The 16,306-nt window shown below is 47.1% G+C and overlaps 1 protein-coding gene across 4 annotated transcripts in view; it reads left to right on the top strand.

Annotated features, from left to right (window-relative positions):
- Positions 1 to 15,113, top strand: part of GRIP2 (glutamate receptor interacting protein 2) — an 89,188-nt gene extending 74,075 nt beyond the window's left edge. For 2 of the 4 annotated variants that reach the window (XM_031555580.1, XM_031555581.1), the window contains exons 18-24: positions 914 to 1,053; positions 2,030 to 2,206; positions 3,835 to 3,988; positions 6,688 to 6,808; positions 9,090 to 9,326; positions 10,320 to 10,466; positions 12,991 to 15,113. In XM_031555580.1, the coding sequence (XP_031411440.1) occupies positions 914 to 1,053; positions 2,030 to 2,206; positions 3,835 to 3,988; positions 6,688 to 6,808; positions 9,090 to 9,326; positions 10,320 to 10,466; positions 12,991 to 13,179 (1,165 nt within the window). In that variant the 3' untranslated portion in view covers positions 13,180 to 15,113. Of the gene's footprint in view, positions 1 to 913; positions 1,054 to 2,029; positions 2,207 to 3,834; positions 3,989 to 6,687; positions 6,809 to 9,089; positions 9,327 to 10,319; positions 12,176 to 12,990 lie in introns of all 4 variants that reach the window. The other 2 variants (XR_004161313.1, XM_031555582.1) reach the window with 2 other exon arrangements.
- The last annotated feature ends 1,193 nt before the right edge of the window (positions 15,114 to 16,306 follow it).

Raw genomic sequence — 16,306 nt, 5'->3', positions numbered from 1 at the left:
GTCCTGCCTGGTTGTTGTGTAGTTTCCTGGTTTAATTTATGTGCTGTGAAATCATAGAAGCATGGAATGATTAAGGTTTGAAAAGACCTCCAAGATCATCTAGTCCAACCATCCACCTACCGCCAATATTCCCCACTAAACCACATCCAAGACGTTTTGTAGTAGATATTTCGCAGCAGCATGCCTCTGAAATTCCACGTTAGGGGGAAACACAAGGAGTTGTTTTGCCAGCTGTTTTGACAGTGTATCAGATCCCATTTCTGCAGGAGCAGTAGTCCAGTTTGGACTGGGTACAGCCTTGGAAAGAAGCACGTTGCCATGGGCAAAAAGATATGACTGTCCAGATTTGCATCTCCTGGCTTGATCACGCAAGGTCTCTGATAGCTGAACATCACAGCAGTGCTGGAGGAAGGGATTGCTGCTCTTGCGTGCCAGCATTAAGGAGCATTGGAGGGAACTTAAAAGATATCATAAACTGATTTGCAACTTGCTCAACTCATCTGTGCCCACACAATCTGTGTGTGTTAGGCTGGGTCTTTTGTTGGTTTGTTAGTTTAGCTTTGTCTTCTGTCCATCCTGTGAAACCTGCTCATCAGTTCCACCTGTAGATACTGCTCCACGGCAATGCCTGTACATCCCCCCCATGACTTCAAAGAGTTTAAAATGTAGTCTGGTTTGATGTCCAGCTCCCAGAAACTGAAGTGGGCATACGTTCATGTACCTATATGTATGTACATACAGGTGAAAGCCAAATTCTTGGTAGTGTTGATGAACAGGAGTATACAGCATACCAAGAGGAAACCCAGACATGTTTAAAGTGTTGAGAATCAATTTGCTATTGCTTGAAGCAGCAGCTTAATGGCCTGAGGAGGGTTGCCTCTATGAAGTCCCTAACAGCACCTCTTCTCTCCAGAACCGGAGCCATCCACATCGGTGACCGAATACTTGCAATCAATAACGTGAGCCTCAAGGGCAAGCCACTGAGTGAAGCAATCCACCTGCTGCAGATGGCAGGGGAGACAGTAACGCTGAAGATCAAGAAACAGATGGAGAGTGAGTTGGGGGAGCCTGCTTTGGGGTGGGAGTCTGCACGAGACCCTACACACAGTAGGGTCTTTTCAAGAAACCCCATCTCATTCCCTGAAGCCAAGTGTCTCAATCCTTGCTATGAAATACTCTTTTTTCCACTTCTGACACTTAGAACTGTCACAGTCACTTGCTGAATTAATTGACAGGCAAGTGCCAGTTGGAGACTCATTAATCGTTCTGAGAATTGAAGCAGGTGTAATTGAAATTTCAAGGTAATTGCCAGTTAATCATGATGAGCAATCTTCTGAATGGTTGGAAAATTTAGAATACTGGCCTTTGTTTGGTAAAATAATCTGTCCTCTTTGACAAATGCAGGCTATCAGTGAGCATTTTTATCCCAGCTAAGTTCTATGAGTTGGAGATCTAGGGTGTGGATGGCTAACAGGATATTTAATCATTGAGGACTTTATAATATTCAGTACAAGAATGCTTGTGCTGAGAAACCATTCCCTGTATAGCTTTTACCTGAAAGGGAACTTGGTCTAGTGATAATAAGGGCCTATTATTACTAAAATAATGAAAGGGAAGAGCTTCATCATCCCCATTCAGCTTTCCATTTTCTCATCAGTAATCAGAGGAAAATTCAGCCTCAAAGTACAAGGCCCAGGAATTCCACTGTTGTCTTGAGACTGTGTGGGAGGCTCTTTGGATGGTGATCAGTCCTGAATTGGTACAAAATTGTACAGTCTTGATGAGGGGTTACAAATTCAGCTCCATAGTTTGGTACCAAGTTGTGTTGTTGTGGAAATCTCACTGAAACTTTGAAAAATGGAAACTGCTTGGAATAGAAAGTTTGGCATGGACCTTTCTCAGTTACCTTTGAAGAGCTGAAGAGGCTCTTCAAGAGCCTTGGAGTACCTGAGCTTGCTCCCACAGCAACATTAGCCGTTCCCAGGGTCTTTTTCCTTGTGCCTTCTAAAGTGTCTTATTCTGGTTTCAGAATCCTATCCCAAGAAGTCTGGGAGTATAAATGAAGTGAGTGACCCCGAAGACGAACTGACGGACTCCCAGAAAACAAGCAAGCTGTCTGAGATGTACTCTACCACTATTCCTAGTGTAGACAGTGCTATGGAGTCCTGGGATGGCTCCGGCATTGATGCTGGGTATGGAAGCCAAGGTAAGATGACTTTTCTCATGGGTCTGTGGGCCAAGGCAAAGACAGACAGAGCTTCCAAGCCTGTCTGGAGACTGAATGTAAGCCAAAGACCGTGGTCTGACTGTGCTAGCACAGCTTCTCCCTTTCAGCAAGGAACAAAATGTATTTTAAAATGCATTCATGTGGTGCTCTGAGTTGATATATCCATTTTAGGTTTTTATTGGCATTGTTTCTTCTGGCTTACATAGATAGCATCATACCATTCACAGCAGTTTCAGAACCATTGAAACATTGTACATAATCAGATAAGTATTTGCTGTCCATATGTCTTACAAAGTATTTGGCCTGTAGCTCACTTTTAGTTCCCCAGAGAAGCCATGTAGACTGTATTAATCCTCTTCAGGATGTTTTAAAATCCACAAGAATGTCTTGTGACTAGAAGCACTCATTTAACAAAATAATTAAGGTAATACTATGAGACAGCATCTCTGACTCCCCGGTGAGTGATCGGATGTCTTGGAGGCCAGATCTATTCAGCTGTGGTTTCTGGCGGACATATGGAATTGGGATGGAGGATGCTCCATCATGGTAATATGTTTTCATTTGGAGGAATGCACTAGAGAATAATCCATTTCAGATTTAGTGATGTAAACTAGCATTAGCCTGTGTTGAAGGAAAACAAAACCCTAAACAGCTCTGCAAAACGCTGCTCAGGTTTGAGCAGGGAGCTGTGCTGGGCTTGGCAGGAACGTGCCACCAGGTGGCTCTGAATCCTAGGGATCCAGCCCTTGTCTCCCTAAGGAAGAGGTGAAAGTGCTGGCACCCAAGGGCCAGCTCTGTGCACACATTCCTGTGCCCAGTCTGCTGCAGGTCCTGCACCCAGGGACCTTGTTCCTGTGCTGAAGCAAGCAGCAAATGCTCCTGCCTGGTATAAAACATTGGTGAGCGCTTTGCTCTCTCCAAAGCAGTTTAACCTTTAAAAACACATGGAGGAAACTCTCAGCTAAATGAAATAACAGGCTTTGGCATTTTGAAAGGAAGTTCTGGCAATGTCTTCGGGTATTTCCAGTGCTCTTAGCCATGCGGGAGGTCAAGTCTCCCTTAATTATGTGTTTCTCTGTTACCTCTTCCTGTTCGCTTGGCACAGGGGCGATGGAAGTGAATGATGTTTCTTGGAAAGGCTGTGGGGATTTCTCTGAAGTGTTCACTGGGCAGGAGGAGGTGGACAGGGGACTTGGGAGATTTATTTCCATGGCAGCTGGCACCGACATTGCTGAGGAATGCTCTGTTTTGAAGGGTTTCTGTCCAGACAGCTCCTTATGAGACCTGGAGATCTTGTGATTTGGTAGGGTTGGTTTTGCATCTCTGGAACAAGACATCTCACAGTATGGGAAAGTCCTTGGGGGCAAACTTAGCTAAACGTGTCCAATTTCCTCTTAATGGACCCATTTGATCCTGAGAAGTTGCTTTGATTAGAGCAAGAAGATATGGGAAGAATATCTCCTTTTGAAAGACTGAAGTGAAAGCAGTATGTAATCTAAATTGCTTCAAGTTTGGGGTTTGGGGATGGAAGCTTCCTGGCATTTACTCCTTTTGGGTTTTCTAACCAGATGTTACCCCTCTTTTCCCCCGCCTCTTGCCTTGCCTAGGTACGTACATACCTCAGGCTGCAGGCATTGCCCTTCATCCGCATGAATGGAGACACAGCAGGCAAAAGAGCAGCACCCCTCCTGCGGACCCCAGGAAAAGCTACCCCTTCATGGATGGGAGCTTCAGTGAAGATGACTGGGACAAGCCCAGCAGGTGCGGAGGGGTGGGAGGAGGTAGGGAGGCCCTTCTGCAGATGTGGGGATGAGAGGGCACTGATTGTGACGGAGTGGGTTAGCCAGAGGTCAGCAGTGCCTCATCGTGGCATCAGGCATCTGTGGGGTGGGTGCTGGAGTAGTGATCTGCTCTATCAAACGACCTCCACAGAGATGCTCTGTGGCATCTCTGCCATGGGCTGGTGACACTTATGTCTGGAATTAGAACAGTCTCAGCTTCGTGGACCACAGGTTCTTACCACGTCTTATACCATGTAAAGGTTGCAGTACTTTCATAGCTCAGGTGTTACAAATGGGCATGGCCAGGGCTGTTCCCTGTTGTGTTGACCAGAGACTTTTGAGTGAGGGTGTAGCTTCTCAATGGCTTGATGCCACAAAGCCAAAAAGACCAACAAAAGCTCTTGGAGGACTAGTATAAGGTTGTATATCTGAGATAAAATGTCCTAAAGGTGTGGATGGATGTCTCTGTTCACCACACTTTGGCCCTTCCAACACACAGACAAAACCACGCTGCATGAATGTAGCCGAGTTAATCCCCCAGCTCTGCCAGAGTAGAAAAAAAATCCCACAACACCTCCCAGGCACACAGAGCAGATTGCAGCTGCCCCCTCTTTTGGGGTGAAAATCCTGCTGAATCTGCCCCGGCCTCTCTCTGAATCATGCACAGTGGAAAAGCCCTGTTGCCCCATAACTTAACCCTCCCCTTTACATCCTTCAGAGTCCCCATAGTTGTGTGTGTCGTGTTGTTGCTGTCAGTTCTTTTCTTTTATAATTATTTTCCCTTAATTTTTGTTTGTCCAGACAAAACCCTTAGAACATCTCATGGCCATTTCCACCTATTTAAAGATGATCAAGCTGGCGGGAAAGCTGGCAGTGGCTGAGACTTTGTTCTTGTTTTGCTCTCAGCGAGAGCCGGCTCACAGAGGTCGCTGCTCTCTCGTGGCCTTCCCGGCGAGGCCACTGGCAGCTGAAGTTAGCAAATCTGAGCCCTCGAAACCCTGTGTGTCCCTAAAGAGGGCTCCGAGCCCTGATGTCAAAGTGCAAGTGAAACAGTTTGTGCTGCCGAGCCCTTTTCGTAAGGGAGAAAAACAAAACCTCTCTAACCCTGGCTGCCCTTAGCCTGGAAAAACCTGCTGACCCAGTGGTGTGAGAGCTGATTCATCCAAGTCCTGGGTGTTTGTTGTATCTGAGAGGCAAGAAATCCGTAACTGGAAGGGACTTTTGCCTCTTAGGAAACCTGGAGCAAAGGAAGGAAATGAGTAAGGGAAAAGAATTGAAAACTCCTTCTCAGGGGGGAATTTTGGTTTGTTTTTTTGAAGTCTTGCTGGGTGTTTTTTTGACCTCTCTGCCTGGTGTTAAAAGCTGCTGCTTTAAAAGAGGTAGGGGGTGAATTTAAAATACAAGCCATGTCGGATGGCTTTAAAATAAGCCATGTCAGATAGCACTCTCCAGGCAGGTCACGATCCCACAAGGACCAAAAGTGTGCATGTTTGAGGTTATGCCTGCTACAAGCTCTTGCTCCTTTAAACCAATGGGTGAAAAGCAAAGCACGTGCTAAAGACTTTGATATTAATACGGATCTGGAAAAGGTGTGCTATTGATAGCCCATAATAAGTATAACTGAAGCCAACCTCTCTTGGATTTGTACTCAAGTACAATGTTTTGGCTTTGCTAACTGGCTCTGGTGGAGAAGTGTCCCCTCTCACCTGTGTCACTGATGACCACTGAGCCATGCAGGCTGCTGCCAGATGTTGTACAGGTAGATCTTTGTGCAGCTCCTAATAGGATGCATGGAAGATGCATTAAGGCTGCTGTAATGTTACCATCCTCCCATGGCACACAGTGAGCGTATTGTGACCTTGTTTTAACACCACTGAAAGTTGCCTTCAGGAGGCTTCTGTTAAAATGAGAGCTGACGATCTGATGTTGTTCACATTGCCACGAGTTTGCACAGACTAGAGAGAGGTTGTCAGTATTCCCTTTCTCTGTAGCCAGAGAACTGGAGAGAGTCTGTACAGCTGTTAATGACTTGTGTAGCACAGAGAGACTTCCTGAATGTAAAAACTCACTTCCTTGGCCATCCGAAAGCAAATGAAACTTGGTTTGTATGGGTTATATGATGTCAATATTGCTGGCTGTAGTGTGCGTTTACTTGTCCAGCCTAGGGCAATCATTTGTATATACATCTTTGCATTATTTACTCTCATAGAGACCTAATGTATTTACCATTTTCTCACCATGTCTGTTACCCTCTGTGTTTTTCTCTCTTTTCTCAGGTGTTCTGTGTCTCAGATCTGAGCTCTATCCCATCAGCCTTTGTACTAACAGTCTCTGAGGCTCCTGGTTTACCCATAATGCATCCTTTTTTCTTTCACTTCTCTATTTCACCAAAACGTCTTCCTAAACCTACAATCTTCCTACAGGCACTTTTTAATTTACCCTTTGAACTTTGACATCACTACACCAACTTAATTCTTCCTTTGAAGGACGCTTGCCCCGTTAGTAAATGCATGGAGGTCTCGTGTTCGGACTCTTGTCTGAAAAGTTCATATTGTTTGCTTTTGTATATGAAGACTCTTCAAGTCTCTGCTTTTACTGGTGAGACACTTGCTGTAGCCTTGCGGCTTTCATCCTGCTGCAGAAGAGTGCTGACAATATTTGGTTCCTACGTTACAACAGATACCCCAACCGCCAAAATGGCCTTGAGACCACTCACGAGGATAGTTTTTGGCGTGTTTTTGGAGAAGCTTTGGAGGATTTGGAAACATGCGGCCAGTCTGAACTTTTGAGGGAGATTGAGGTAAATCACTTTCTGAATTTGCTGCTGATCTGTTCTGCTCTTGACTTGAATGCTAAGCAGTTTCCCAAATGTGTTGATTGCTCACAGCACCCCTGTGCTGTTAGTGGTGTGAAGAAGGGTTCGAGTTGTGGCATCTCAGGGATGTGCTAATGGATAACTACACCTCATCAGGCAGTTGCTTGCACATACTTTCTCCCAGAGCTGAGAAATTACCAACCAGTAACTTTGTGCTCTTTTTGCAAATTGCTGCTGGCCAGCAATCTTCGCCTGACTGTTGGCAAAGCTCCCCTATCAAATGATAAGCCCTTACGTGAGGAGATACTGCCTGTCACAAGCACTTAGAGGCCAAGCAAAATGAGCCTCCCAAAAACCCATTGGGACCAAAAGTTGCTTTACGTAAAGGCAGGAACAACATGCATCTTGCATTCAGCTGTCACTCTGCCGGAAACTGTTTCAGTAAAATGGGTAATTGGAAGCTTTTCAGCCAGCCTTCCCCTGGAAAAATCCGAGAAAGTAATTGCTTCCTGCAGAAATAAAGGTGTTTCCTTTCTTCATGAACCATTTTCTCTTTTCTTTATCCAAAATGCTTTGGAGGTCGTGTTATTGTGTCCGGTTATTGGATGGGGAGCCTGCATTACTAAGCTGTGAGACACAAATAAAGGCCTCCCTTGAGACTGCAGAGCAGTGGGCAGCAAATCTACCCGGTGAGATGGGACCCAGCAGTGCAACCTCATGAGCTGCTCCCTCCTTACGCCTCCTGCATACAGGAGATCTGGGGGAGGCTTGTGGGGCTGGGTCTTCCATCGCTCCAAAGATGGGGCTGCTAGCTAAAGTAGTTCCTCAGGGTTGGAGGAGAAGAGAGGAGTCTGGAAATTGGTTCGTTGTTCCAGCAGATTGTGCAGGGATGGCATCCCCATGCAATGCCTGATAAAGTGCCTGGAGAGATGCCAGCTGTCACACTACTCCTGTCCAGTAACACTGGGTTTGGGTTGGAAATGGTTTTCTGGGCATGTCTGGCTCATGTGCTTGTTTCCTCAACAGAGGGTGTAAAATTCCCATTACTGTCAGTGGCTATTTAAGAAAAAGTACCACTCTGAAATGATGCATAGATGATTTTCTTCTGCATAATGGCGGATCTTAATGCAAAAGAAGGGATTTGTTTGGCTACTGTGAAATGCCAGAACAGAGAAAATAATCTTTCTGTCCATTCCTTTTGCATGGATGCGTGGGCTTTTGAGTCATGCTTCTTAAAGGCTTTGGAGCTGATACATTTAGAGCAATGCTTTTAAAAAGAATTTAAAGAAATTTTGCAAAATGCAGACAACCTCTAGCACTACCCACATTATCCTGAAGTGATGGATAAAATATGGAAATCTTTTTAGCTTGTGAGTTTCTTAGCATTTTAGAGGAATCTTCCCTCAGAATTTAATCACCTTGAGTTTGGACAACACAAAAAACCTGCTACAGGCTCAAAGGATTTTCACATTTTTTCATCTCCATTTGGGATAACGTAGGTAGTGCTGGCATTTTCATCACTGCCACCAGAATCTGCTTTATTTACCTATATTGTTCCAGCTTGCAGAAAAGAGCCAGAGGCCTTGATTAGATATCTAGTCAGGTGATATTTCCTCTGTGTGCAGGAGAAATTGCTCTTTGACTTGCCATGGTTAACACTGCTGAATTTTGCTGTCTGCTCCCTGCCTTTCCTTTTCTTTCTACTACCTTTTGAAATTTAATAGGACTGCAGATGTTTGGAGCCTGAACTTCATAATGATGGTTTTCATTATGCTGTTTAAATAGACTCTGGAACCAGTTGAGGTTCCACAGACTGGATTCTTTACTCCTTCATTAGCTTTGATCAATGTAATTTCATTAGCGAAAAGCATTGCCAAATGGAGTAGAATCTACTTAGGGGCATCATTTAATGGATGCTATCAAGGATGACCAGGCTTAAAAACTACTTAATTTCATATTTTTTAACTCAGTTTGACTCATTGAAGGCTCCCATTTACTGACAGATAAAATGATAATTTCTCTGCTGACTTGGCCTCAGCAGTGGTGCTGCCTTCCTGGGGCCATTGCCAGCACTGCGCAATGCTGATGACGGGCTGCAGCCCACAGGGGTAGGCTGGAGATCCACCAGTTCCTGTGGGAGCTCCCCTGAGGTCAGCATGTTCATCTGCCTTGATTCCCTTGTTGTCCTCTCTGCCATTTGTATTCCCGTGTTGTCTGTCCCTTCCTGCTGCCACCTCAGCGCAGTTACTGTGCCCTTGCCCTGCAGGCATCCATCATGACGGGGAGCGTGCACAACCTGGGCCTGGAGGGCAGCAAGCTGCTCCTGGACTCTGTCAACCCATCGGGGCTGAGCCCATTGAGGAAGGCAAACTCCGGCTGTGACAACGGACAGACTGAGAGCAGCAGCTCCCCTGCCAAGAAGAATGAGAGGAACCTGGACATGAAGAAGATGGAGAAGGAGATGCAGGAGATCATGTCCCCTACCCCCCTCGAGTTTCACAAGGTCTGTGTTGCCAAGGGTTGGTTTGCCTTGGCACAGTGGTACCTCGATGGGAAAAGCTGATGGATGTGTTGCAGCCCCATAGAAAATGCTCCCTGTTGACCCTTTGCCAGTGGCACAGATCATTCAGTAAGCTGCTTTTTTTCTGAGAAATCATTTATTTTCTGTCCCCTTCCTCTTCATTCCCAGCCTTTCCTAAATGGGGTGCAAATGGTAGGACCTGAGTGACAGGATACTTGTTTGAATTCAGCATGCGGGTGATTGCAGCCAGTTTAAGCGTGGTGCAAGGCAATGGTAATTAGAAGGAGTAATTAACTGTAGAAGCTGTTGATGCAGAATGCAGGCAGGGAAGGGAGCTGGAGAGGTTTCAAAAACTGATTCCTTTTTCTTTCCTAGTGATTTTACAGTGAAACCTGCAGTTAGGGCAGTTGGGAAAAACAACTTTTTCTTGTTTGATCTGCTTTTGTCCTTCAGGGCATGGCAAATGCACCTTTAAATAAAACTCCTTCATTCCTGATGGAGGAGAGCTGAGTAATTAGGTGTGTTATAGGGTGAGCGTTCTTTCTGCTGGAGCATCTGGTGCTGGAGGTGTTTGGAGATGAGGCTGGGGCATCACCCTGGGCACTGTCTGCCCATGGATCACACAGCCGTGGGGCTTCCCCAGCCACCAGCGCCCTGATGCAGTCGGAGCCTGATGGTAGAGATGCACTCCCAGTTCACGGAAGGAAAAGGAGGACTGTGGTGGAGGGGAACAGTTGTTCCTGATATTGCTTGTCCCCCGTTGGCTCCTGATATTGCCTTGTGGCAAGATACACTTCTAGCAGCACACATCTCTTTTAGAGACTAAAATATGATCGTGATCTAGGGAAGAGGGCTAGATTACCTGGTTCTTGTCCTCAGTAAGCTATGAATATTAATGAATAGTATTAAGCAGTGTAGATGTTTGTGCTGCCTCTGCAGCATTCCAACGTGTGCTTTCTGCTTCTGCCCTTCCAGATGACACTTCACAAAGACCCAGAGAGTGAAGACTTTGGATTCAGTGTGTCGGATGGCCTGCTAGAAAAAGGTGTCTATGTAAATATGGTCCGTCCGGATGGACCAGCAGATCAGTGTGGCCTCAAGCCATATGACAGAGTGCTTCAGGTAATAAATGCAAAATGCAGTTCTGGAGGCTGGGACGGAGTGAATGAGTGGCTGAGAGGAAGAGAGAAGTGAGACCCATCCATGACAGCACTAACTTTAATGAAAGGTAATAGTTAGCCAACTAGGTGAGCACCTACCACCTAACTCTCAATGAGACCTGTGTTTTGTATAAGAAATCTCTAGGTAGCAAAGCTGGTTTCCCTAGCTGACACCCAGCCCAGGGAGCACCTCCACACAGAGCTGTCCCAGCGCTGTCTTTCTGAGCTTGGGCAGCTCACAACCACAACAACCAAAAAGCCGTGTCGCTTTCCCTCTTCGTCCTCAATCCTTTTCCTATCATGAAAGAGGGTGATTTTTGGACAAACTAGACCGTGTGGACCAATATGTGTTCTTGTGAATCCCCCGTGGAGTTAAGCAGTGTTCATGAAGTTCTGTGCATGCCTTTGACAACTAAAAGTTTTCTAAGAAACAACCATCCTTCAAGCAAAGTGTTTTTCATGGATATTTTCCTCCGAAAGACACTCAATCTGAAACAACTGACGCAGAAACAGAATAAAAGCTCTGGTCAAATAAAAGTAACTGGGGCGTATCTGCCTGCCAGAGGGACAATGGGAACACGGTGCATTCTGGAGTTTGGAAAGGAACTTTATATGGACGAAAAATAACAAGTTGTGCTTGGGAGCGACTCAAACAGTGACTGAGAAAGTGTGGCTTTGATGGAAAAATTGCCACCATTTGGAAATGCTGATATTGTGACCGTATTTGGAAGCACTCAGAAAGATGTTTGGTTTTGCTACTTTCTAGGCGGTGGCTGTTAGCAGCAGGATCAGAGCCAATATATTATGTACATCAGGTAACCAGAGAGCTGGCAGCGCTGTGGGGAACCTTGTTTAAGCTTGTTATGATCTCTAGCCAGTTGGCTGCTATACAATTATTCCTTCTCGGATTCAAATAAAAGATGGTGCAAGAATGAACAAGAAGCTAATTAGGCTGTAGGCTGCCTTTCTGTTGAATGTTGGATGTGTTGGTCTTTGCAAGTGCCAAGTGCTCTGGGAGGTGTGCCTGAAATCCCAAACAGAGCAGAGCAGAGACTTCTGAGACCCCCCCCCCTTCCCACATGCTGTGCCACACAGCTTCTACCTACAAGAGGACGAGGCAATCGCTGTTGCATTGACTTGTGCAGCAGTGATGGATGAGGGTCTGCAGACCTGGTACAGGCAAATCCCAGCAAGAAGCTCGGTGATGCGCTACTGAGGATGCTTCACAGTGCTACTGGTTACGGGCATGATGATGTGTCTGCAAGCAATTTCCAATGCTGAAAGCCACAAAACATGTTGTCCCTGCAGAGGACCCTCTGCCTCTTGATTGATGGATTGCCCGGAGCACAGCATTGCACTAATGACTTTTCTGCACTGGAGCTGCCCAGCCAGCATGGAACAAAGGCAAAGCAAGCTCATGGCTTATTTCTTCTTGTCTGTGTGCAACCTGGAAATTGTCCCTGGTCACTCACCTATAAGGAGCAGTACTGAGTTCAGCTGTGTAGCTGCCAGCTAGGGCAGGGTGGCACTGCTGCCATCACAGAGCCCAACTCCATGGGCATGCATTAATCCTGAGAAAGGGTTTTGGATGCAGGGGTTGCATGGACTTATCCAGCCCTTATCCTGAGAAGGAATCAACGCCTGGCCTGAGGGGTTATGTTCACTCCAAAGGTGGGTGGGAAATTCCTTTCTCCCCTCCCTGCTTCCCCTCCCCATGCTATTTGCCAGCCCTCTCCATCCTGGGGCTGTTCGTGGCACTGAGCCCAGGTGCTCTGGGAGCTGTAGGCAGGAGAGCTGGGAGATGGCTCCTGCAGGTGACCGAGCCTAGAAACATGCTTCAAGATGCTCAGATGAGCAGGAAAAGTGCTTTCACTGCTGAATCCTGCAGAGAGGATTTGCAGCCTCCATAGCCGCCTTCTTGAGCCCATGTGAAATGCATCTGGACTCCTCCAAAATGAAAGATGTAAACGGTGTGAGGAGAAGCAGGAACTATTCAGTATAGTCCTGATTTACTGCCTGCTGAGCTGGAAAATGGTCGTTTGAAGCCTCAGGGGCTGTGCTGTGTTTGTTTTCTAGGTGCTGAGTATCCTACATCACAGATTTAAGGCCAGTGAAAGCCATGATGGCAAAAAATCACATAGCAACCTTTCTCCCACAGACTTCACCTTGAGAATTGATTTTTGAGCCCTGTAGAGTTCAAAAGGTGTAATACTGTCTTAGACTCTAGGGATGAGGATTTCTGCTTGATCCAGGCTTTTTCCCCTTTCCTCTACCAGTTACGGAGCCATTCCTCAGCTAAGGCAGGACATGCCCAGCTCAAAAAGGGAGGGCAGTGCTCTGCTCTGCTGTGACCCCTCAGTCAGAGTCCCCCAGGCGCTGTGTGTTTTCACAGGTGTGGCTTTAGCACCAGCCTTGTGTTTTCTGACTAACAAACCTGGTGTTTCTGTTGTTCCTCCCTATGGCACATCCTAAATCCATCCTGACAGGTAAATCGCGTCCGAACGAGAGACTTTGACTGCTGTCTGACTGTCCCCTTGATCTCAGAGGCTGGAGACAAGCTGGACCTGGTGATCAGCCGAAACCCTTTGGCTGCCAACGCTCCTCCAGAGGGGAACGGGGAGCTGCTGGCACAGGCAGCCCGCACCGAGGTCAAGGCGAGCGTCCAGACACTGTGAGCAGCCGCAGCGGATGATGCCTGGGGCCTCTGCTGAGCCATTGTGGTATTTGGGGTGTTCTTCCTGTTTTTTTGCACTGGTTTTTGTAAATGCTGTGTGTATCATCAGATCCAAGGGGGGAGGTGGGTCTTCAGTGAGCTGTCACCTGTAGGCCACCCAATGCTGCTGGGAAGGTTGAAGCTGGATGTGCATTTCTGGGGCTGGGGTGAGCTGTAGCATCCCCAGTGCATTGTAGTGCACTGGGTCCCACCCCAGCACCTCCTCGCTCTTCAGGCCTTGGCCATCCTACAAACACACATGGTGCTATTTTTATCCTTGTTTGCTCTGTTTATCACATACAGCAAGATTGAAATGCCATTCTTTTTCTATTGTACCCGGCTCCACCCTCCAAACACTCCCAATACTTTGATTCCTGCAGTCCCTTTCTCTCCTGCTGTCAGGCTATGGAGGGCCCTGTTTAAAGGCAATTCAAAATGCACTTGATGGTGTCTAGGTGCAGTTCTTGTTCAGAAATTTATGTTTGCAGCTGCCTCAAGCTAGCCCCTTCCACGCTGCCCCAGCAAGGCTGGTTCAGCCCAGTGCCCACTGCCCAGGGCACCTCGTCTCACCATCAGCAGTGCAGTTGTCTGTGCCACACAGCGGCTATTACAGAGCAGAAGGCTGTGCCCAAGGCTGAAGACCCTAAATGCCTGCTCAAATCCCTAGCTAGTGCTTTTCTGATGGATGTTATGGAGTTAATGCAAGTAAAAAGCAGAAGTGTTGTTATCCAGGGCGGTTGATGTTTTGAATTAATAGAACCTTCTTGTCCCCCGCCAGGCAGAGACGTGAGAAGTCCCTCAGTTGATGGAGATTGTGCATCCCCCGCCCCCACCTGCATTAGCAGTGCCTAGGTGGCTTTGCTTTGTTAACCCCATTGCCTGTTGCTGGCCTTCCCATGGCCTCCAAGCATGGCGCCCCTGCTTGTCCCCCCTGCCCCTGTGTGCCCCCAGGCCATGGGGAGGAGGCAGCTGAGGCATTTGCATCAGCTTCCCCATCTGCAGGAGACACAGTCAAAATCTGGCTGTGGGCTCCTCCTCCTCTCTTTGTCCTGAGTTCCTCCTGTGGCAGATGTGAGCTGCGCTCTGTGTGTTCCACGTCTTAGCACTTTACGATGATGTTAGCATCCTGGCACCCTAGCATTGCTTTGCCCATGAAGGCTCAGGTGTGGTGGGATGGTAGAGGTGAGGAACTTGCAGGGTTGTGGGCTGCAGCCCTGGTGACCACTGCCCCCATTCCCCCACTTCCTCCATCACCACCCCATACCAGTGCTGTGGTCGGGTGCCATAGAGCTGTATGCAGCATGTTCCTCATTTTGCTGAGCCAGGACTCACTCTTGCATCCATCCCCACTTTGCAGCTCTGTCCCTCCACGACAGCCCAGCGTATTGGGGTGTTTCTTTGAGGCATGTCCAGCTACTTGTCAGTGTAACCATTTTCTCTTCAAGTATGCAATATCCCATACCATTGCTGCCACAACTAGATAATGTGCCATAATTGATACTGTGGAGCATTGACAGTGCAGCCGAAAGTGTTTTTATATGCAATATTCTGAACAGCGGAAGCTCGCTGGGGCTTCTCACAGGTTTTTAATGAAGACTTTTATTAAAGGCTTTAAAACAAAAAGGAAGAAAAACTTGGTCCTTGTATCCCTTCCTATGCATTTTGAATGATATGAAGATGAAATGCATTACTTAAATGTGTATTTTTATCCATATATTAGAGTGTATTCCTTGTAAAGTATTTTTATATGCTGATTTTCTTATGTATCTATGAAAGCACAATATTTAAAAGTACAGCATTTCAAAGAATATTTTAGTCCTGTTTTGGACCTATTTGTAAATCTCTGTATTTAAATGGCATTGCAATGACTTTGACTTTTTTTTTTTAATTAAATAAAAACAAATGAAATGCACATGTTGTGGTCTGTTTCTTTCTGTTAGAGGACAGGAGTAGGGCAGTACTCTGCATCCAGCCCTATTTTCCCTTCCCAGAGGACCCATGTGAGGGCAATGAGCAAGACGAGGGGTTGGTGGGACCGCTACTCATAGGTCTCCCAGTGCAGGCTTTGGATTGGCACTTGCCGCTGCCCAGCAGCAGGATCTGGGATCACTTGCTTCCCTCCCTGCAGATAAGGGGACTTTTTCTGCAGCTCTCTGCCCATGCTCCATGGCTGCGGAGATATTTATATGGTTATAATATTGCTTACATCAACCTGGCCACACTGGAAGCCTCCTTGGTTCAAACCTTGGCTACTTCATGACAAACTATTTGTGTGGCAATGCACATGGTGGCTGTGAAGTGGCAGTGGCAGTGTTTGCAAAGCTGTGGGTAACACCCAGGGATGGGATAAGGCGGTGACCTGGTGGGCACTTGGATTCCCAAGATCCATGAATCATAGAATCAATCACTAAGGTTAGAAAAGACCTCTAAGATCATCCAGTCCAACCATCCACCTATCACCAGTATCTCCCACTAAACCATGTCCCTCAGTACAACATGTAAATGTTTCTTGAGCACCTCCAGGCTCAGTGACTCCACCACCTCCCTGGGCAGCCCATTCCAGTGCCTGACCACTCTTACAGAGAAGAATATTTTCCCTTATGTCCAACCTGAATCTCCCCAGCTCAACCTGAGCCAGTGGCGTGCTGCACTGCAGGAGCCAAATTATCCAGCTTCTGGAGCCAGGCGTCTAGAAGACAACTGCCCCAAAGCCACTGGGAGAGCTCACATCCTTACAGGGAGGCTTTCTTCCCTTTGCTTACAGAGGGATTAAGGGACACTGCTACACTTCCAGCACATGCAGTTCTCTACATTCCCCAGATACAGCCATCGGGAACCGCTGCTCACTGGCAAGCAAAGGGTGAGCTATGTTTTGCAACCCTTCACCACCAAGTGGGTAGCGCAGGAATTTTTGGAGGTCGGGCATAGAAACACTTCTGGTTAGAGCTGGGGAATCATTGCCATGTAAACAAACCTTATCGGTCATCTCTGGCTGTCTTCAGGGCACGGGCTGCCAAGCAGAGCCCTTCACATGTCTGGTACCAGGGCCGTGCCAAAGCCGCTCGGCGCCAGCCTGGGCACTGGTGCGA

Source organism: Meleagris gallopavo, chromosome 14 (assembly GCF_000146605.3).
Source record: "Meleagris gallopavo isolate NT-WF06-2002-E0010 breed Aviagen turkey brand Nicholas breeding stock chromosome 14, Turkey_5.1, whole genome shotgun sequence".
In the NCBI taxonomy this organism is placed as follows: Eukaryota; Metazoa; Chordata; class Aves; order Galliformes; family Phasianidae; genus Meleagris; species Meleagris gallopavo.
The sequence above is the reverse complement of the archived record's forward strand: the minus strand, read 5'-3'. Positions and strand labels throughout refer to the sequence as shown.